This window comes from Periplaneta americana, chromosome 14 (assembly GCF_040183065.1).
Source record: "Periplaneta americana isolate PAMFEO1 chromosome 14, P.americana_PAMFEO1_priV1, whole genome shotgun sequence".
Lineage (NCBI taxonomy): Eukaryota > Metazoa > Arthropoda > Insecta > Blattodea > Blattidae > Periplaneta > Periplaneta americana.
In genome coordinates this window covers 71,534,508-71,557,660 of record NC_091130.1, presented here as the reverse complement: position 1 = coordinate 71,557,660, position 23,153 = coordinate 71,534,508, and the positions used below count along the sequence as shown (strand labels likewise).

General features: G+C 36.6%; 1 protein-coding gene across 1 annotated transcript in view; it reads left to right on the top strand.

The window, feature by feature from the left end:
- LOC138713444 (choline transporter-like protein 1) overlaps nt 1-23,153 on the top strand; it is a 73,750-nt gene that overhangs the window by 11,482 nt on the left and 39,115 nt on the right. Inside the window, exons 2-6 of the mRNA XM_069845553.1 lie at nt 14,301-14,380; nt 18,679-18,795; nt 19,904-20,058; nt 20,980-21,066; nt 21,161-21,251. Of these exons, the coding sequence (XP_069701654.1) occupies nt 14,321-14,380; nt 18,679-18,795; nt 19,904-20,058; nt 20,980-21,066; nt 21,161-21,251 (510 nt within the window). The 5' untranslated portion in view covers nt 14,301-14,320. The remainder of the gene's footprint in view (nt 1-14,300; nt 14,381-18,678; nt 18,796-19,903; nt 20,059-20,979; nt 21,067-21,160; nt 21,252-23,153) is intronic.

The window sequence follows — 23,153 nt, the reverse complement described above, 5'->3', positions numbered from 1 at the left end:
TGAAAGGGACGATAGGGTACACGTAAATGAATAGAAAACCTATATTACGTTTTGTGATTACATGCACGATTAATTAGAAAATAATATTTGAAGTTCCAGCAGTCCGGCAACATCGCCACTAACACACCCTTCTTGTGATACAGATGTAAGAAGCCAAGAACTCTGTGTGTCTCGCTAGATGAGCTGTTCTCTGGCGCTATGTTGCAACCAACTCGCATCGTGCAGTGGCTTGAAATTAGAGGTTTTTAAAACTAAATTTACATGAGAAAAAAAACTATGAACTATCCACCAATATGATATTATAGCTTTTTGTTACAAACAAGAGGAGCTATTCGCTCTGAACATCTGCAAGACTATTTCACTTTCATTCTGTATAGCCTATTGCATGCTCTTCATTAATCAATCCTTTTATCTTAACTCCATAGTCTCCATTTGTATACCGAAATAAAAATGAAATATTCAAACTGACACAATTGTAAATGAATCCTTCAATAATAATAATAATAATAATAATAATAATAATAATAATAATAGGCCTACAGCTTACTAACATTGAGATGGCTAGTCAAACTGCTCAAAGTGTCAACATTATTCCCTGCACTTTCCAAAGAACGTTTGGCCACTGATCTGCATATCTGTGTTGAAAGTCTTTTCAAACTGAATGTCAAATTAAATTCTTCTAAATATGTCTCAGGTCAGTCGATCTGGTAGTTGAGCCGTGCCCACGACCACGGCCGTTCACCTAGTACGTCACTTCATCCTTCAGAGCGCTCTCAGACGTCACAGTATAGATAGCGCTATCAATCCTTTCATTTGTTCTTTCCAAATAACCCTATTGGCCGGTTCATTACGTCTCACGAGGATAGAGGGGGAGAGAGTTTACCTGTTTTAATGTAGATAAACGGAGCGTCACTCGGGTTCCGGTACGCGGCAAATACACTTAACAAGACTTAGGCTCTCGTACGCGGGAGATACACGGAAACAGTTGGCTCAGATTCAAGCTCTCGTACGCGGCAGAAACATTTAACAAGACTTAGGATTTTCGTACGCGGCAGATATAGACAACGTGACTCGGGTTTTGTGTGTGCTTGAGATAGATCAGTGGAGTAGTTAAATTGCGTCGTGTGTGTTTGGGATTGTAGTGGATCGTAGTTTGAAACATCGCTTGCTAGTGCTACGTCTTGGGGGCAAGTTTTGTATTTGCATCGAGTAATATATTTGTGAGATATATGTGTTTGAGGTAAATTGCATTGGCGATTATGTAATGAGATTTGATTTCAAACGTGAGTTCACGTTCCGAGACGGTTAGAGTGATAGAGCAGCGATTACGGTCTCACATACTGTTTTAGTGTTTTCCCTGCTCCATTTTGATTGTTGGTTTCCTTCGCCGCTATTTTGTTATCATGTGCGTCGAGTTTTATTGCTATTTAAATTATCTTTGAGATTGGAGTTATCGTCCGTTACTTATTACGTGTATCTGTCTCCATCCCTCTCTCTCTCTCCGTTGGGTATTTATTTTGTAAAGTGCAGAGATTTGTGTTAGTGCAATTTGCACAGTTTATGTGAGCAACATGTGCAATGGGTAATGTATAGTGATCAGTCATGTGATGCCTTATGCTGGGTACAGTTTCTCTGTTATTGAGTCTACATGAATCTTTAGTTTCGTTAGTCAGACTGAGTGGTATCTATGGTCGAATGGATCATGTATTAAGTTAATGTGCTGGCTCGGTGTTGTGTTCAGATTTATACTCAGATAGTTTATATATATATATATATATATATATATATATTTAGAGAGTGGTTCATGAACATATGGTTATTAAGTCAGTCACTGATTATCGAGAGACGGCCATATTGGACTGCTTTATCAATTATAAGTGTGTTGGCCCCAGCCTTGCGATATTTTCTTGATTTACATATCCTGGGGATATCATTTCAGATTAGTTTGTCCTATTTTCATTCACATATTTCATATTTATTGTTATTTCATTTTCCATTTATGTACATTGTTATTTATTATTGTTAATTATATTTGTTTTACAAATTCACACTATTCATTTCTAAAAGTCTTCCACTGCGCACACCCAATCCTTCCAATGTGCCGTCCACCTGGCGAAGGCAGCCAATATAAGAAAGATAAAGAGGAGGAGTGGATGATCGTACCGCCGCCCTCCTCCACAACATAGTAAACACTCTATCCTTCATAATCCCCCACATGACAAAGTCACAGGGTGTAAGATCCGGTGACCTTGCAGACCACTCATTAGTACCTCGTCTGCCTATCCATTCAGTGAAATGATCATTAAGGAATTCGCGTACATTTAATTCACAGTGGGCTAGAGCGTAACTGTCTTTATCTCTCTGTCGGCAGTTAACTGAGTTAATCAATCGGAGTGAGCTCAGAAATTTGTCAGCGTTTTAATTTGCGTAGCGGACTAGTGACTTACGCCGCACACTGTATATCAAGTGTTTATTTTGTTATGTTTATTTATACAATATTTAACATCTGTGGTCATATCGCGTGTGTAGGATATTTGGGTATATCAGTAGTTCGTTTTTACTGTTCTTGAGTTTTTGTTTCTATTGTCATGTGTTATAGATGGCTTGTGTTCATTCAAGTGATTTTAGATTGTGATTCATATTTATGATATTGATGATTGAAACGATGATGAATCAAGGTAAGTGAATTTCCAATCATGCATTTGCCTTTGTGACTGAGAGAAATCGTCGGCCTCGGTAGCGTACTTGATGTAGCGCTGGCCTTCTATGCTCGAGCTTACAGGTTCGATCCCGGCACAGGTCGATGGCATTTAAGTGTGTTTAAATGCGACAAGCTCATGTCAGTAGATTTACTGGCATGTAAAAGAACTCCTGCGGGACAAAAATTCCGGCACACCGGTGATGCTGATATAACCTCTGCAGTTGCGAGTGTCGTTAAATAAACCAAAATTTGATTTTTGAGGGAAACCATGAAAAACCCGTCTGAGCCAACTCCCTCCGACTGTATGTTTTTTCTGGGTGTAGGACATTAGAGATCTGGACGGCCGAAATTCTTAGGCCTGGTCCGATCTGAACGAGACCCGATCCCGACCCAAAATTAGATTATAATCATCACCCTAGTCCGACCGAAACCCGAAGATTATCAGATGAAACAGAGGCAACAGGGGTGAAGAACAGCTCCGAGAGATGTCACTGCAGTAGGAGTATGAAAAATGAGTAGTCTATCAGTCTGCCAGGTAAAACAAACAAATGCTCTATGTCTATGACAGAGTAGAGACGAGGCAAATGCCGTTACGAAATACGAAATCGAACTAAACAATAATAATTTACGATACCGGTAATCTACTGTTCTGGATGGGTGTCGGTGGACATGTAATTGTATATACATTAAAATCTTCTATTATTTTTAATCAGTATATATTTCGCTGAAAAATATGATTTGCGTTTCCGATCCGAACCCGACAAGCATAAATGAATTTCAACCCGAGCCCGACCCAAAGGCAGAGCCGGTCTAGACCCCTGGGCTTGACTCGAGCCCGTGCAGACCTCTATTAAGGACATATGGATTTAACATTGTCACAAGAAACCAATGTAGGCTATAAAAATAATGAATAAATAACTTAATCATTGGGCCACGTACTCTCTCTCTATTCAGTGGTGTGGAAGGCAAAGGAAGCATTGCTTCCACTGTTCATAAAGCGAAAAAGAAGACATTTATTGCAGAAATTATATTTTAATCGTGAGAACTATGAATTCTTTAATCTTAAACTGTCACAAAATTCTTTCTCTGAACGCCTGTCCTGGTAGAGGCGGATTCGTTATTCATATTCTTAGCTTGAGGCGCCTCTCTCTCTCTCTCTATATACATATATATATATATATATATATATATATATATATATATATATGTGTGTGTGTGTGTGTGTGTGTGTGTGTGTGTATGTGTTGTGTGTGTGTGCAAAACTTACTTGAAAGAATTTATTGTAATCCATGGGGGTGGTTATACTTAGAATATTCTGTTATAATCTATGGGACGTTATTTGCAATATGTTTTAAAAGATGTTATTCAATTATGTTTTAATACGGACGCGAAACAAACGCATGCACCATACACGCGTAACTACAGAAAGTTAATACACACTCGACATTATTCACGTACACAAATGGATAAATAACAATAAAAACATTTACGGAATATTATGTGCTTCTGTATAGTATATCAGTATCAGTTAATGTTAATAAATGTTGCTCAATAAAGTTATTTACTTGTCCTCTTAATAGTAGGCCTACATTATGTTTTAATTTATTATTATTATTATTATTATCATCATGATTATTATTATTTTTTATTTATTTAACTAGCTAGCTAGTGAGTACAAATTAAAATTATACAACAAACTTGTTTCTAGCCACTACCGTGTACGGTGTGGTCTTAGCCAATAATATAACATAAAATTTACAAGGACAGTTTACTAAATACAGTAAGTAACTTAATTCAAATCAATAAATAACACACAAGAACAAAAAAGAAGAAATAGAAAAAGAGAGAAAAAAACTCATTTTATATAAATTGACAATTAGATAGAAGCCAGTGATATTTAATAAAAACATGAATATAGTCGACAGAAATAAAAGGTAAAAAATACACACATTGTTAATATTATATATCATGAGTAATATTATAAATTTCTTTTTTTAAAAGCTTCAATTTTAAAATATTTCAAATTTGGAAAATGGTTTGTAATTTTATTATAAAGTCTTGGGCCGAAACTAGAACCATGTTTAAGAGTTGCACTTGTATGACATTTAGACTCAATTAATGGGAAAGTAGACTTCTGTCTTCGAGTACGATATTCATGTCGATTAGATTTATGTTTTATTTGATTTCTGTGGTAGTAAGTTAGTAAACTATATTTATAAATTTCTTCAATAGTTAATACTTCAAAATCTGTATAAATTAAATTTGTTCGGTAATCCATATTTTTGGTTAGACAAATTTTTATTAATCTTCTGTGTAATAAAATTTATGAATTATTATTAGGCTATTATTATTATTATTATTATTATTATTATTATTATTATTAAATTCATTCATTCATTCATTCATTCATTCATTCATTCATTCATTCATTCATTCATTCATTCATTCATTCATCCTAATTTCATTACACTAATTCCTGTAAAGACGTTACACGCAATCATAGGAATTTCCTGAAATCCCCAGTCACTTTTTTGCTGTTTCTGTTAGAACACATTATCTTTTTAGCAGCCCATATAGTTTTATCAATGATACTTGTACTAAATTTTGTGAGGATACTGAGACCTATGGGACTATCTCCGTTGGAAGGCAGTTTGTTTAAATAAATGTGTTCAGTATAAAATTTATTTCTTCAATGCTGAGAAATGTACTTCTCATAAATATTGCTTAAATCCAGAATAGCGCAGTGAGTCATCGCAGTACTTAATGGATTAACAATCCTGTGTTACTTCCTGCAACTGTAAAGATTATTTAACTGCTGTATAATTATGGAATGATTGTGAATCTGCAAACACCGAGAAAATTGGAACAAAGTGACCATGAGCACCGTAATCATAGTGATAAAATCTTGGTTAATTATACCATCTCACGGAACAGGATGCCTTGGAGTTGTATGTCTTCTTTATAGATAATAGTCTACTATTGCCAGTAGAATTCTTTCAATCAAATAGCATTACACTATTTAATACAGGGTGTTTCAATGAGCATGTTACAAATATCAAAGCTGGTAGATTACCGGTATATCATAATATCCAAAGTAAGAACCCAGATTCGAAACCATCTCGGTTACGAGTTATAACTGAAAATAGCCGTCACTAAAACACCAGGAAGCCAGACAAATTCTCTCGCATAGACACATACTGGGAAATACTCTGTGAGCGGGCGTTCATAACCTGGTGCTCGCAAAGACCATGGTGCTCTTTTAATGATTTTGGTGCTCTCGTTATGTAAATAAAAATGTGCTCGCGAGTACGAACGCTCATGAGGTTCTTTTTTTAATGCAAACTTTGTTATACGGGCCAAAAGAAATAGTGTTCATATCCATCTATTATACTAATTTAGCATCCAAATAGTCCTTTCCGTATTTCATGGTGTATAACCCTTTCAATTATGTGTGGACTTAGTGAGAATAATCAAGATTATTCAAGAGAATAATACGGCTACTAGTGAGGACTGAATTGATAGATCTCCAATCTTTTAGCGCTGAAATATTTGCTTTAAAAGAAAAAATTCATAGCATTTTGGAAGCGAAGACACTGCGGAGTGTTTCTCTCAAATGTCTAGCTTAAAAAAAAAAAAAAAAAAACATTCTCAGTTATGAAATATCTTAAGAACAAAGCACGATTACGATTCATTGATTCACATCTCATTACTCTAGTGAGTGTTTTAAAAATGTATGTTTTATTTGTTATGTAATTTATTTATATAATATATTCATATATTAAAACTATTCGACGTCATGGTGTTCGCTCACTTAGTATTACCCAGTCTAATATATATATATATATATATATATATATATATATATAGTCACGAAGCTTGAGTTGTGAGGGTACTAGGAACAATAGACTGTGCCGGTACTATTTCGCATTGTCTGTGATGAGACGATAGTAGCGATCCTAGTGGTTAGCAACTATCAATGGATGCATATTTCCTACGTATTGAGCTTCGTGACTGAAGCTTGAGTTGTGAGGGTACTAGGAACAATAGACTGTGCCGATACTATTTCGCATTGTCTGTAATGAGGCGATAGTAACGATTCTAGTGGTTAGCAACGATCTATGGATGCATATTTCCTACGTATTGAGCTTCGTGACTGTATATAGTAGACTGTGGTATTACGTGTAGGCGGTGCTCACAATCTTAAAAATGTTGAGAACCCCTGCTCTAGAGAAATCTTTTCCAGGAGATTGTCAATAATTCTTCCGAAATCAGCAAAATATCTAGTATTGCTATAATGCTAAGTGTTCATATTTTCAATATTGAGTTAAAATGTAACGGTATACACTTGCAGATTTGTTGTTTATGTTTGGAATAAAAGTCATCCCCATAACATGCTAAGAAGTCCCACAGGGTAGCGGGAGGTTAAGGCTTCCACCTGTACAGACAATCGGCATCAGAGATAATAGAATGCCCGTCTCATTTATCCCCAAAGAAATGTCCCTGGTAGTTCTGGCACTGATTTCTGTTAGAGACTGAGTAAACTCCAGAGGCATAGTGCGACCGGAAAGGTGAGATAAATGATGAAAATCTACGACCCCAGCGGGAATCGAACCCGCGAACTTATAGCTTGCAGCGTAAGTCACTCAATGTTGCAGCGCAATCTTGCGGGTTTTGAAAAAACTTATTACTCTGCTGGTAAAATTTCCTAAGACTTGCCAATATACAGGGTGGAGCTTATTTCCGAAGACATTCTGAGCAAAAAAGGTCATATAAACATGGGTCCTATTCTCAATATTTACAGATTTACGTTTCGTTATTGGAACGCATTGCTGTGAACGCGTGATCTTGGTCAGCGTGCAGTCAGCAGCCAGCGCGAGCACTACGGAAATCAAAGTTAGCTGTATGCAGTTATGTAGAGCGACGAGTGCCGTTCAAAAGCGTGCGGCCAAGTGTACTCAAGCGGACGGCGACATTTTTTGAATGTGTTGTAAACTCTCCAAGACTGTAAATTAGGATGCAAAATTGAACTGTAAATAATTAAGTCGGTGGAAGTGGTATGATTTGTAACAATGGTTGTGATAAGTTCGTAAGAATAATGTAATTTTCTAGTTAAAAATAAAAAAAGTTGTCTGTATGAAGCAATTAAAGAGTTCACAACACATTTTTAGCTTCATAATACTTGACAATTTAATATTTGAGGAGAAAAATTCGCTCCGGCGCCGGGGATCGAACCCGGGTCCTTGGTTCGCCGTACAAAGCGCTCTGACCACTGAGCTACGCCGAATTCAATCCACAGTACCGGATCGAACCTTCCTCCTTTTTAATGTTTCCCTTTGTGGCCTGATTCCAAGTTAAGCATATATGTTGACGTATATGTCCAATGTCAACTGCCATTACACATACGTCAACATATATGCTTAACTTGGAATCAGGCCACAAAGGGAAACATTAAAAAGGAGAAAGGTTCGATTCGGTGCTGTGGGTTGAATTCGGCGTAGCTCAGTGGTCAGAGCGCTTGGTACGTAGAACCAAGGACCCGGGTTTGATCCCCGGCGCCGGAGCGAATTTTTCTCCTCAAATATTAAATTGTCAATATAACAATATTATTCTGTATGACAAATTAACAAATCTATAATATTCATAATACTTGCCAATTAAAGAAATGATACTTCTGAATGGTTCATTCTCTATTTGTATTACTCTTTTACCTTCAGACTAAAGAAAAAGCGTATTTTACATACAACTTTAAATTAGTGTAACTCTGAAAATATTGAGAGTAGGGACTATGTTTATATGACATTTTTTGCTCAAAAAGTCTTCAGAAATAAGCTCCTTAAAGGACGATAAATTCTCATGAATTACCCTGTGTATCATGTATTTATGTATATGGTACTTTAATAACTAGTACAACTATGGGCTATACATCATAACTGATGGACTTTCGGACTTAGGTTTCTATTCTCAAATTGCTTCTCATAAGAAACTCCAGTAGTCCTAGTAGTCTATAACATGGTTACTAAAAATCGTATCGACAGAGTTCGTAAAGTAGTCTTATGGTTGGGTTCCAAGACGTAATTTTTAATGATAAACTCGTGGTCGGAAATGTAATTCTTCGTCGCTAGATAATATGCATTTTTTCGACAATGTAGTGTTCCTTTATATCAGAGGCGGGCAAAATGTAAGGAGCAATTGATGCAGCCTGTATGACAACAAAATGACAATGTGAGGCCAACAAGAAATACAGCACTGACGGCCTGTGTAGCGCAGTCGGTATAGCGCTGGCCTTGTGTATTCTAGGTTGCGGGTTCGATCCCGGCCCAGGTCGATGACATTTAAGTGTGCTCATGTCAGTAGATTTACTGGCATGTAAAAGAACTCCTGCGGGACGAAATTCTGGCACACCGGTGACGCTGATATAATCTCAGTAGTTGCGAGCGTCGTTAAATAAACCATAATTTAATTTTAATTTTTACAGCACTGATATCTGCGGTTGGTTTTGCTTTTCGCTTGGGAGGTAGTCTGACTGCACAGCGATCACAGAGTTTGTTTTGTGCTGCAACACACATTTTGCCCGCCTGTGCTTTATACAGATTTAGTTATTTGAGACCAAAGGACAATGGACGAATCAGTCACGGAAGTGAAAAATCAAGCACAGAAAATCTTTCACTGTATATTATTGCAAAATATACAAAAATGGTTTAATCCGTAATGCACGAGCGTGTAAGCATTCATTATATTCTACGTAGCATAGATTGAAAGATAGTTTCAAATATCCCTAGAATTTGCCACGTTATTTTAGTGGGTTCGCTGAGGAAACTACTGACATTAAAGGTGTAGAGCAACTTTATCTTTGTGCAACTTATGTAGATTGTGTCACATCGTCATATGTTGTTCGGGAAGATTTTCTGATATTTGTTCCTTTGTATAATCGAAGTGGACCAACTTTGGCTTCCATAAACATCACTAATTTAAAACTCTCGGCATAAATTTGCAACATATGTGTGACCAAGGATGTGATGAACCTCAGGAACGAGCGGACATTTGCAAGTTTCGCGTCTGCAGTGAGACATGTTCTTCTGCGTTGTATGTCCTTTGTGCAAATCATTCCTTGAATTCCGTACTGATTCATGAGTGTCAAGTACAACAAATACAAAACTGTCTTGGGAAGTGATTTTTTTTTCAGACATCCAGCAAAGCACCATGGAATTGCCATGGAAATGAACCCGAGTGCTCGAAGAACAAGACTGATAAAGTTCTGTGAAACTCGGCGGGTGAAAAATCAGGACATATATGTAAACAAACTTCGCCTAAAATAGGGGTTGTCCTGAAGGACAAAGTATATCAAATATATAAGTATTAGCAAATGCGTACAATTTTATGAAAATGTTTTCGTGAGAAATATAATTATTATTATTGTGTTATTAATTTACTTTATATATGTGATTTCTCAGAAGACAGATTAAATATTTTAGAGCTATCAAAGTAACATTCTTGGCCAAAGAGGATTCAAGATTGAACTCTTTGCAGAAATTAATATATATATATTTTTTTTGTAATCGTGCCTCTAGCACCCATTAATAATCCAATAATTTCAATAGTTTGTAACTTATAGATACGTAAATAATAAGGAACAGTTGGACCATAAATTTGATTCTTCTCATTGTTGACATCTTCCAGTTGAGTTGTATTCAATTCGAAGCGGATAGTAGGATCTCTTATATAGCCTGTTGTGTTGTTAAAGGCTAATATATCAACCCGCCGACAGCTTCCTGTTTCCGACAGACCATGGATTTCTTCATAGGTGGTATATCCATTGTCGCGAAGAGCTTGAGCGATTGCAGACCTGATTTTGTGGTGTCTGGCGTTGCGTAATGTCTCACCATGCGGGCAAGATCCAAGAACGTGAGCGAGAGTTTCTATCTCGTTGAAGCAGTGGCGACAACGGTTACTGTCCATGCCCAGAGTAGCGAGTACAGCCGCAACATTATCGACCATTTTTATAGCATCCCTCCATTCACTGCAGCTCAGTCCTTCATGATGAGTGATCCACCGGTTTGTGGCAAGATGTTCCGCGAAAAGGGAAACTCCTTTCCCTTTTTGAGAAAGCGCGCTCCATTTCTGAAATTTTAGATCTCTTAGCGTAGCCCTCACTTTCCTTGAATCAAGAAATCCGTCTCGGGAGTTAGTGAGACTGTCATCGTATGTTAAATTTAGTCTGGTTAAGCAGTGTTTGCTTTCATCTATTCTGTTCTTACCGGTCATAACTCATTTTTTTTTTAATTTTTGTGGACTTAGGCCCTTTCTATTTCGACGATTCACTTAACATCCATCACCCGCTCGAAATTATTTTCTGGGTCCACCCCTATGTGTAAGCCTAAGGTTAATTTATAAACTTAATAATTTACTAGGAAGCACGTAAAAATATAATGTTAAAGTGTAGACTAATTATAAGTAACTCTATGCAACTATTACGTTGTGAACATATTCTGCTTCTTTAACAATAGGATCTTTTCATGAGTTGTTACGCAGACAATGCCCACACACTCTTGATGAGATAAGTGCATTTGGCAAGCAGTACAATTTCGTGTCCGACAGTATTCATTCACTCATTTGTTATGATTATGATTGCTTGCATGAGAAGCACAATGGCTACACATTTCAGCTTCATGAAGAATATGATTCCCTATATGCCATGAATCAAAACTACTGCCTGAGTTGTTAAATCCGTGGGGAACGACAGAGAAGTGGAGTCCTATTACAGGTAGGCCTATTATTTGGTCACTGCAAAGACAGTAACAATTGCCAGTATTGAACACTTGTAAATAAGGCATACTTGCAGAAGCTTTGAATTCTATTCGGCGAAGGAAACAAATTACTAGAAGCACAAAGAAAATCATTGGGACAACAATAGTAGAAAGCATTCTCATGTACGGGTCGGAAGTATGGGCATTATGTAAGACACAGATAAGTAAACTAATGTCAGTAGAAATGAATTATTTAGAACAAAGTGCTCGAAAATCCAAATTTCAACATAATACAAATAGACAGCATGACTTGAATACCTTAGATACCATAGTAATACATATAGAAAGTGAAAATTAAATTAGTATAGTCACTGACGAGAATGACGTAAGCAAATTACATAAATGAAAACCAACAGCGAGAAGAGTATGCGACAGATCTAGAAAATCTTAGAAGGAGGGAGTGTTTCAAGTTGTAAGAGATGGAGTCCTACAGATACAGGATACCCACGACAAGTCATATTGGCTATTGGGATTCAGTTGGCGGCATTCGGCCATATAATACTTTTGATAGATAAGATACTCATAAATATAACAAATAGGCTATTTTTCAAAAGAATGGCCGAAAATGTTTGTCTAAATCTCACACTAAACATTATACTTCTTGCAACTAAGAATAATACAATATTTTAAATACTGAAATTTAATAAATCCGCAGGAAAGAAATGTTTCAGGGCGTAAGAACTTATTCAGTAATATGTACAGTCGCTGTGCCATTCCTCATTATTTTTCCAGTCTGATCCCGCTGTAGTTGAAGTAAGAGACAATATTACGGAAAATATACTCACGACTTTGCGTGGATCTTTAGCGTTTCTAAAAAATCACCTACCACAAGTTTTCAATTCTCAGCCAAAAACTATTGTCAACATTCTCTATCATACATACATACATACATACTCGTATAATACATGCATATTCGTACAATACATACATAACATACATACATACATACATACATACATACATACATACATACATACATACATATTCGTACAATACATGCATACATACGTACATACATATATACATACTCGTACAATACATACATACTCGTATAATACATACATACTCGTACAATACATACATACATACATACATACATACATACATACATACATACATACAAGTTGGTTTAGCGCTGGCCTTCTATGCCCAAGGTTGCGGGTTCGATCCCGGGCCAGGTCGATGGCATTTAAGTGTGCTTAAATGCGACAGGCTCATGTCAGTAGATTTACTGGCATATAAAAGAACTCCTGCGGGACAAAATTCCGGCACATCCGGCGACGCTGATATAACCTCTGCAGTTGCGAGCGTCGTTAAATAAAACATAACGTTTAACACATTTTACATACATACTTACGTTTCCAGACCTGAATGTAGGTAACACACAGAACATAGGAAACGGAGAAGTTAATGAGAACCAGAGAAACGCCTGGAATCCATATTAAATGCATGACTTGAATGGCAGAGAAGAAAACTAGCCACAAGGCTTATTTTGTTTTTTGCTTAGTCAACTGTCCGAAGACAGGTCTGAACGTCACAAGTGATACTAACAAGGCACCACTTATAAGGCAACTAGGCTGGGACGTAATGGCCTAGTTGCCTCATAACGTTTATTATATGGAGATAGTCCAGGAAAAATTGCAATCGGTCCTTGACATGTTTCTACAAAATCACGTGTAGAAGCTCAGTTCTTAAAGACAATCTGACGCTGTTTGATAGACTGACTCAGCAGGCATGGAAGCAATGATCTTCAGTAACAAGCACATGAATGTTTAACGGTACAATAAATACAAGTGTTGTTCAAAAATATACTGATTGCACCGTGTAAGTTTTGAATTCTATACCTGTGTGTTAATGAATTCAAGTTACAAAGTTTCAGGGTAGGAAATAAGTGCTGTAAGCTAATAAACCGGCGGTCGGAAATTCCTGTTTTCGCCGCTAGAGCACGAGAAAGATCGCTCCTAATAGATAAGCTCCCCCATCTTGCACGGAACACGCGCAAAACATTATTTGCTTGTCGCTTGATTGTTTTAATGTTTTATTTGGTTTGGTTTTTTGTTTAATTTGGTTGTGGGTTTGTTATGATTTTTCTGGTATTAGGCCTCCATTTATTTCACAGATCTTTCACAACAGAGCTGATATTACATTTTCTACATTGGCTATTCGAAATGGCGGCCACAGATCTCGTTACAAAGTTCACAACGGTGTAACATTTTTCCTTGGACCATTGTGAAAAGTCCCTGAACACCTTTAATTGCAGCGACGGCGGCGTGAATCTTCGCGATTAGATCCTCCTCGTGATCCTAGGGGATCTCGTAAACGAGGCTCTTCAAGAGGTCTAAGAGGTCTAAGAGTAGAGTTCAGGTGAACGTAGTGGCCATAGTTCAGGGCCTCCTCCTATTTACCCAGCGACCACCAAATGTTCGAGTGAGGTGCTCGTGTACTGCACATCATGTGATGTAAGAGCAGCTCCATCATTCTGGAAGCACATCTGGCGACGAACATTGAGAAGCACCTCCTCGAGGAACCCAGGAAGTGTTTCTTGTAGGAAGGTGATTTAAATTCTTGACGTGGAGGATGCACGTAAGTGCCAACAAGCACGTCCCCCACAATTCCAGTCACTGCCTCTTTTTCAGATTCAAAGTTGGCCTCTTCATTTGGCTTCTTCTACGCTCAAGTGAACTTTTTACAGTTATGTTACAACATCACATGTTACAAAATATTAATATTATTTTTAAAAATAATCTGTTCAGTAGCAATCGAAATTTAAAATATTTACTTGTTTCAATTCACAGGATTACATGAACGTGTCAACATGGGTGCATGCTGTAGTGGTCCCGATAAGGTTGAACCTGTCAATTCAACTGCCACAGAGGTAAAATATACAACTTCATTCTTAAATTTTGTGTTTTTTTTTTAATTTGCAAAGCTTTTATAACATTTCGTATCTGAGTATATATTTTAAAGTATCAAAACGACTACCGGAATAAACAGTTTATTTGGTTAATATTTTTTAAGCTATTTGTTTGCATACTTCCTAAATTGAAAACATAGACTCTTATTTGATTGTTCACAAAAGTAGGACTGGTGTGAATCTGAGGGGATAAGTTTTTACACGCTACAATTTGACAGAAATAAATTTTACATTTGTAGGGTGTGGAAAAGAATTGGTAGGCTATACACCAGCGGTGACCAAATTGGATACCGTGATTACATCGTGTATTTAAAGACATTCATACTGGTAAGGGTAGTTTCCTGTACATTGCTCTCTGTCTCGCTCATGTGGCTACTGATGGTAAGCAGTGTCGGCTACTGCGCCTTTCTCGACTAAATATCCAGAAGAGAATTCAGGAAATTTCTGATTGTGTTCATGAGAAATATAAAAAACAAGAAAATTTGTATATATTTTTATTGGCTCGATGACAGTAGTGATATTACTGATACAGCAAAGCTTGCGATTTTTATTCCCGGGGTTGATGAAGAACTCATTGTTAGTGCACGAACCACCACTGGTTGTAGTTTTCATGTCAAGTACCTCTCCTCCGTCTCCTAGACTTTCTCTCGCGTGTAATCACTGCCCTTCGAGTTTTGGTCACCGCTGCTATTCACTAACAGAATATATAATACTTGCATAAAGCTCTTTGTACTTTGTTACGTACTTGTGTTCTAAATAATTGAAGACCTCCCTCGTAAAGGATGTACTTTTATTTTAGTAGGTTATTTTACGACACTTTATCAACATCTTAGGCTACTTAGCGTCTGAATGAGATGAAGGTGATAATGTCGGTGAAATGAGTCCGGGGTCCAGCACCGAAAGTTACCCAGCATTTGCTCATATTGGGTTGAGGGTAAACCCCGGAAAATACCTCAACCAGGTAACTTGTCCCGACCGGGAATCGAACCCGGGCCACCTGGTTTCGCGGCCAGACGCGCTGACCGTTAGTCCATAGGTGTGGACGTAAAGGATGTGGCAACAAATTAATGAAATACCTGACTTTGGTGGAAAAAAGTAATTCTGAAGCATTTACGAGTATTTATAACAATAATGAAATGCATCCAATAGCAGAATAAGCTTGTATCCTTGATCAATCAAATGGTTCTGCTAGTAAATATAGGCCTAAGGAAATATGCCCCTGAAATTATTTTATTTTCTCCTGAAGCGTGTATTATAGATTTGTTGGTTACACCCTTATTCGAGGGAGGTCTTCAATTGTCATTTAAACGTAATTATTCTACTATGCAGAGGGGATGTTACGATTTATATAGGAGAGAAATAAGTTTTATGATTTTCTTAATCATGAGACTTAATGCCTAAGAAAGGAATTAAGTTTACGGACTGGATATAAAATTTAGTACCGACTTCTTTAAATATAATGTTACATATCTAAGAAATACGTCACTGGACTAAAATATTATGTCCATTGAAGTAAGTAAAATATTCGCAATATATACATTTTATAAAACAACTTATATATGAGCCGTTCAGAGCAGAAGTGGTGTAAGTCAAAATTGAGTAATGAGGTTTAAAGTAAAAATTCTGTAAAATACAGCACAAAGTAGCAATTAATATGTCCTTCGTGCTATCCACTGACTACTAATAGTTTAAATACGAGTAAATTGAATATTAATTGCTACTTTTCGCTGTATTTTACAGAATGTTTACTTTAACCCTCATTACCCATTTTTGACTTACACCACTTCTGCTCTCAACGGCTCATATCTCCAAGTGCTGCTGCTCATGATGATAGTGATGGTAGTGGTGATGATGATGATGATGATGATGATAATAATGATGAAATCTGCTTATAATCACTGCTCTTTACAAAAATTACTTACTTGAAGTATAAATCAGAATATACACTACACATAAACTTTAATAATCATAATGTTGATGCGTTTTAGAAAGTATTAGTAAAGGACGTTTCACTAAAATTGTTGTACGACAAAAATAAACTATATAATGGAAGATCAAATGTTTGTTTATCTTAAAATTAATAAACGTAGGCATTATCATATTTAGGTAGGACTACACCCATGGGCCCGAAAAAATTTTTCGCTCCCATCAAATACAAATCTTGCAAGACAGACTGTAAAAAAAAAAGTGGCATGTAAAGACAATTTAACATTTTGTGGTACTATCAAAAGTAGTAAAGTAGGAAAACATTTATTTTCATCTCGATTTTTTCTGTTCTCAAAATTTTGTCACTCCTATGAATTTCCTGTTTGTCGCCCTGGGCCCAGGCCCATGTGACCCATGTGTAAATAAGGCTTAAATGAAGGTACACTTTTTAATATGAAAGTTGTTCTACCAATGGTAGAAGTATGTCTTAAAATCTTTCTCAAAATAGTCCTTTTATCTACAGAACGTTTAGGCCTACTGTATAACGTTGTACCGTAGTAGCACAGTCTAGTATATAGTCACGAAGCTCAATACGTAGTAAATATGCATCCATAGATAGTTGCTAACCACTAGGATCGCTACTATCGCCTCATTACAGACAATGCGAAATAGTACCTGCACAGTCTATTGTTCCCAGTACCCTCATAAACTCAAGCTTCGTGACTGTATACGCTAGACTGTGGTAGTAGTTTGTTGATGGAAGAGAAAATTTTTCAGTCCGGAATTTGGTTTGTTTGCAGCAATTGCAGTGTCGCGGAGAGTTATATTTCAGCCGAATACTGTACCCTAACCACTTCACGCAGACGTACACTCCTAAAATAGTATTTTTCTGCTGTAGAGTAGGCTACCGTCAATCACATAGCACCAGAAGTTTGCAAGAAAATACTCGTACACTGGCTGCTGCAGATATCTTTCTTAATGCAACCCAACACCAACAGCTTCTATTATTAACATTGGCAGTCGATACTCTTTTTTTCCGGTAAGTTCTGTAATATTTCAGTTTTGCAACGCTATAGGACAAGTAATCATAATAATGTGGATATTTCTTCGTATGAATTTCCTATATAAAGTGAAATAAACAGATTTAAGGATCTGCAGTTTTAAATGCTGGAATATCTTTATAGTACAGGTCTGCAGAAATGTAGCTCTTGAGAGCGACTGCTTTCCTCCCCTTTCTTAACCCAACCATCTTTTCTACCTGTGCGGTCATGGCGTTCTAATTACGCTCGGCTACATCAACATTCATACTCGCGGCGGAAGTCGATCATCCCCAATAGAAGTGGAGTGAGGCTGACGTCATATTTCCCCTACTTGCGAGTTCTGCAGGCCTGTTATAATATTACATGCCATTGATAAGATGAATTGACCTTGATTGAGACAAGTTACCCGGTTGATTTTTTTTTTCAAGATTTTCTCTCAACCCATTAAGAGCAAATGCTGGATAACTTTCGGCGCTGGACCTTGGACTCATTTCACAGGAATTATCACTTTCGTTTCACTCAGACGCTAGATAACCAGGGCAGTTGATAAAGAGTCGTAAAATAAACCAATTAAAAAAGATGAATTTCAATGAATATTTGACGGAATTATCTACTGATAAATTAGTTTGTTCCTACAATGTTCTTATTACGAATTGTTTTCCTTTTCATTTTCATAATCTTACTAGCCCCGTACTTTTATCACTTACTTACAAATGGCTTTTAAGGAACCCGCAGGTTCATTGCCGCCCTCACATAAGCCCGCCATAGGTCCCTATCCTGTGCAAGATTAATCCAGTCTCCCACCTCGCTCAAATCCACTTATTGTATGAATTCGTAACAAGCTGGTTTTTACGGTGATGGATTGTTAGCTCTTCGCTCAATCCCCAAGCTGGAGGACCACCCCATATCCGCTGTCCACGACTGCTTATTCAATATATTAGCGGCTACCCTCCATATCGAAGATCGTCTCCTCTATCCATAACCTGAGGACGCGCCATGCCGTGGTGATAGGGACCCACAATACATATTTATCACTACTAGAAGCAATTAAGTCTGAAGCAAGCAAATACCAGAAGCGAGGTTATCATCTGGAGGTAGTGAAAGAAACATGAGGGAGAAACCATACCCAGAAGAGGAACTTCAATAATTCTATGATTCGTATTTCTGTCAGTTCATGTATTGTATTCTACTAAAGAATAATGAAAGATAAGTGTAAAATTTCTGTGATTGGCATTTCTGCCAGTTCATGTATTGTATTCTACTAAAGAATAATGAAAGTTTTTGCATTTCCAGCTTGATAATATGAGCAAGGGAGAGGCTAACGATTCTGAGTTCCGTGGTCCTGTGAGAAACAGAAGCTGTACAGATGTCTTATTTCTGATCATCATGTTGCTCTTTCTGATTTCACTGGTAAGTAGCATTGAAACAAGGAAACTGTTTATTTATTACACTCAACTCATCGATATTGTAAACTAAAATACCTTTATAATATGATTAAGATGCACTGAAAATTTCTTATTACAATATCTGAGCAAACCAGTCCCAAATCTTAAAGACATGTCTTAGGACTTAAAAAGTATTAAGGGAATTTTATATTTATGATAAATAGATCATTTTGGTTCTGAAATTGTGTTAAATTCAGACGTTGCCTGGAATAACATCTTAACATACGTTATGTCGTTTTTCCGTTTCCAGCATATCGATGGTTAAGAAGTGATACCTCATGCATGTAAATTTGCAGGTGAATCAAACAACTGTTTTAAAAATCAATTTTTCTCAAAATAGACAATATATATATATATAAATATAAATATAAATATATATATATATATATATATATATATATATATATATATATATATATATATAAGAATTTTGTCTATTTCTGTTTTGTAAGATCCTCTACTCGAGGATAAAATATTAGTTAATTGTTCAGCTTTGTGAACATAATAAAAATATAGTTAATCTAAATGACTATTTTTGTAGATACGAGGTATCACTTCTCAGCCATCGATATATTGAATCCTTAATAACACATCTTACCTCTGAATGAGATTTTGGCTGATATGTAAATCTATTATCAGGCAGTACATATCACTTGACGATATGTGTCAGAGGAAGAACAATTGTTTGTATATATCAGAAGTCTGATTAGTGTAATATGTAGGAGACAGCGATGTATGCAATGGAGGGAGAAAGAAACTGGCCACCCTACCACTTATCTCGTGGCTTAGTTTCCTCATGTGTGATGCCTTATTAGAGTCACTTATGCTGTTCAAAGCTGTCTTCGGACAGTTGACTGAACAACTACAATAACAACACAATATCTCTCTCGACAAAATATTATTTCCAACAAATACAGCGCCCTCTTAGAAACATTTGAATGTCGAGTGAGTGAGTGAGTGAGTGAGTGAGCGAGTGAGGTCTTGTTTCGTCTTTCTACTCTACAGATTCCTGAGACGAACCATAGTGTCCTGATTTACAAATTTCTTAATCCATCAACATTTTTATATTTCAGGTGGTACTGATAGTCTACTGTGCTAATTATGGTGACATTTACCGAATTATTAACGGCTACGATAGCTGTGGCAATGTATGTGGCCGATACAATCCATCAGTAAAGGAATATGACAAGCAAGGGGTGTGTATAGGAGGAGACTTGAAAGAAATGAGGTAAGCATATGAACATGGACATGTCCGCCGAGTTAGCTCTGTGGCAGCGTGTGTGTCTCCAGCAGGCACGGTTTCGATCCCCGGCGGGGTCAGAAATTTTCATGTAATATTTTTACTTTGGGACTAGAGAGATGGCAGTGCACAACTTCTAATCACTAGATTGTGCACCAATATCCCTGTGTTAAATCCCAAATCTCTCCGCAGTACATATATATGAAGAGAAGGCATATGTCACTGTTGATAGTGATTCGTCCATCGGACGGAGACGTTAAGCCTGGCGGCCCCCTGGTGCTATTCGACAGAAGTAGGCTATGTGCCAGTTTATGGTTTTCCCCTTCTCCCTTCCTCATCTTCTTCTTCATCATCATCATCATCATCACTCATTTTATACACTACACTGATACGAACACTCACCCTAGTACACACTAATCACATAAAGTGAAGTGAGCAGGCAGTTCGTAACCTGAAACATGATCTGTAATCAGCACGTTTATGTCCTAGTATGCTCATTCAGTATCATGACAAAGAAATCAGTACCGTATATCTGAAGTGAATATAAAATAAGAATAACAGAGTAGTATTAGAGAAAAAAAAAGAATATATTGCGGTTTATTAAAGAAAGTTTAACATTTTTCAAATATCAACAACATACAGTAGGTTAAAATACTGAAAAGATGTTATGTCGAAATGAGTATGTTCATAACTAAATATAATTTTAGTAACTGTTGCGTTTATGGTAAAGCAGCAACCCAGAATTTCGATTTATTTAGTTTGCAAAACATCATTCATAATACATGTTTATATTTTTTATAATTTATGAAAAGGAGAAAATTTTGTAACAGAATCATTGAACTTGGTGGACCTGAAGAAGATAAGTAAGTTTTACAGTTTCTTAAAATCTTATCGAGCACTTTTTTTCAGGTTTCTGCAGATAACAGAAGCTAGTAACAATTATGTTGATCCTCAGAATGTGCGCAGAGAATGTGTCAAAGGATGTAAAGAAGAGTAGTAAGTATGCTTAGGCCACTAAGCTGTCGTCATCTAACTTCGTTATAATAAAATTTTATCGGCATAAAACACATCGATATGTTTTTATTTTTAGTGAAGCGTTCCTCAATCGATGCATCCCAAAAGTGGGTGAGAATACTGCCAAAACATTTTTCTCCAAAACAGGATTCAAAAACTTTTTTCAGGTTAGTTATGTATTTCAGTATTAATTTATATTATAAACATTATAAGATGGCAGAACGGAGGTAACGTCTTCTGCACAATGTGTACTGATATTCGTTAGGTTGTGTAATTTTAATTTTCCTTTCTATTTAACGGTATGCCCATTGGCGTAACTTACACCCCCCCACACCCCGCGTTGGGGGTTCTCGAGGCCAGGGGGACCCAAAAACATTCAGCGGTTACTGACGCATATTTGGAAATGAGTGCGAATTACAGTTCAAGGCCCACATTAAGTATTTTCCATAACGCATAGCCGCGCTTTTTACTCTCCGGCATATGGAAATCTGTGATAATGACCACCATCACTGGACCCGAGGATGCGCATACAATGATCCAACTGACAGTACTTAGCATCATACACCACCGTCGATTGCCTCAGTAGACTCGCCCATAACCATACTGCAGTGACGCCAACGTTGAAAATGTGAGAGTGATTTTTATAGATGGAGACATTGTTTCTCGTGGTGTATTTTTATGTCATCAGGTTGCCAGCCGTAGTCGCAGCATATAAACAGTAAACGCACATTGAAATAAAGAAGTTTTGTATATCAACACGTCTGCTTGTTACTAGATTTAATTCATCATTTTTCTCGTGTTTTGTGACGATGAAACCTTTTAAAAGTGGTTATGAACATTTAAGTAGTGCAGAAAAACGCAAAAGGAAAAGAGAACTTGAAAAATCTGTTTCGAAATTGACTAAAATAGACAGTATTTCGACCAAGCAGTCAAATACAAACTATCTGTGGTGGAACGAATCCCAGTGTTCCAGTACTATGAGTCAAGAAGGACTTAGTGCTCTCAGTGTATTAAGTATTGAATGTGAAAAGCCCAAAGACTTGATCTACACGATTTGATTGAGTCATTTGCTTCCCAAAAGGCCAGAAGGCAAAAGAGCTTGTTGAACTAAGCTTTACATTAAATTTATCTTAGTAGGCCTATTATTGCGTAATTATAGCCTTAGTAAAATAGTAGTCATATCATTTAAATTTTTTCAGTTCTGTTCACTTAATTTTGTTTAAAAATTGAGTATTTTACTATGCTAAATTGTTTCATTCGAATTAGATGTAAAAAAATAAAATTATGAAAATATGAAAAAAATGGCAGTAAGGAAAGGGGCCCAAATTCTCATTTTTGTTGGGGGGGGGCCAGCTATAAAAAGTTACGCCACTGGATATGCCCAATATTCATTTAAAAGCTTTGTTTGCATATTTTCTTTGGCTTCGATCTAGACACACTGTAAACACAGATCTTGATATTGTCGTAGATATTATGTACCGGTATATGAAGCAAGAGAATATGTTGAAGTTAGGTAGCCTACACATTTTTAATTTCGTTTTTCACAATTTATCTTTATTAAAACCTTTATTTTTATAAACTCCCATTAATTATATAATTTTCGAATGTAGGTATGAAAATTATCACTTCGTTCATCTCTCGATCCATTCATTTTTTGACATGTTCGTACGTATTTTCGTGTACAAAGAAATAAAAATAGGGTATGTTGTATATAAGGATAAAGTGCAGTATATTAAACCCAAGTAAGTTTGAGCTCTTTTGGCACACTACACAAAAATCTTACAAATCACCTTATTATTTCCCTAAAACGGCTCTGTTTTGTTACTCATCGCACAGTACACCTTTTGCTACAATGTGTAGGCCTACTTGCAGTTAACAACTATTATGTACCAATAAATAAACATTTCAACACGTAATGCAGTGTATAACTTCTCCTCAAGACACAATATAAAATCACATTTGGACGAAAGCTCAGGTTAGCGATCTTTCAGAAACCTGTCACGTTATGGATCTTATTCCATTTTCCTATAAAGGAAGATAATGGAGAGAAAGAGTGAATACAAAAAAAT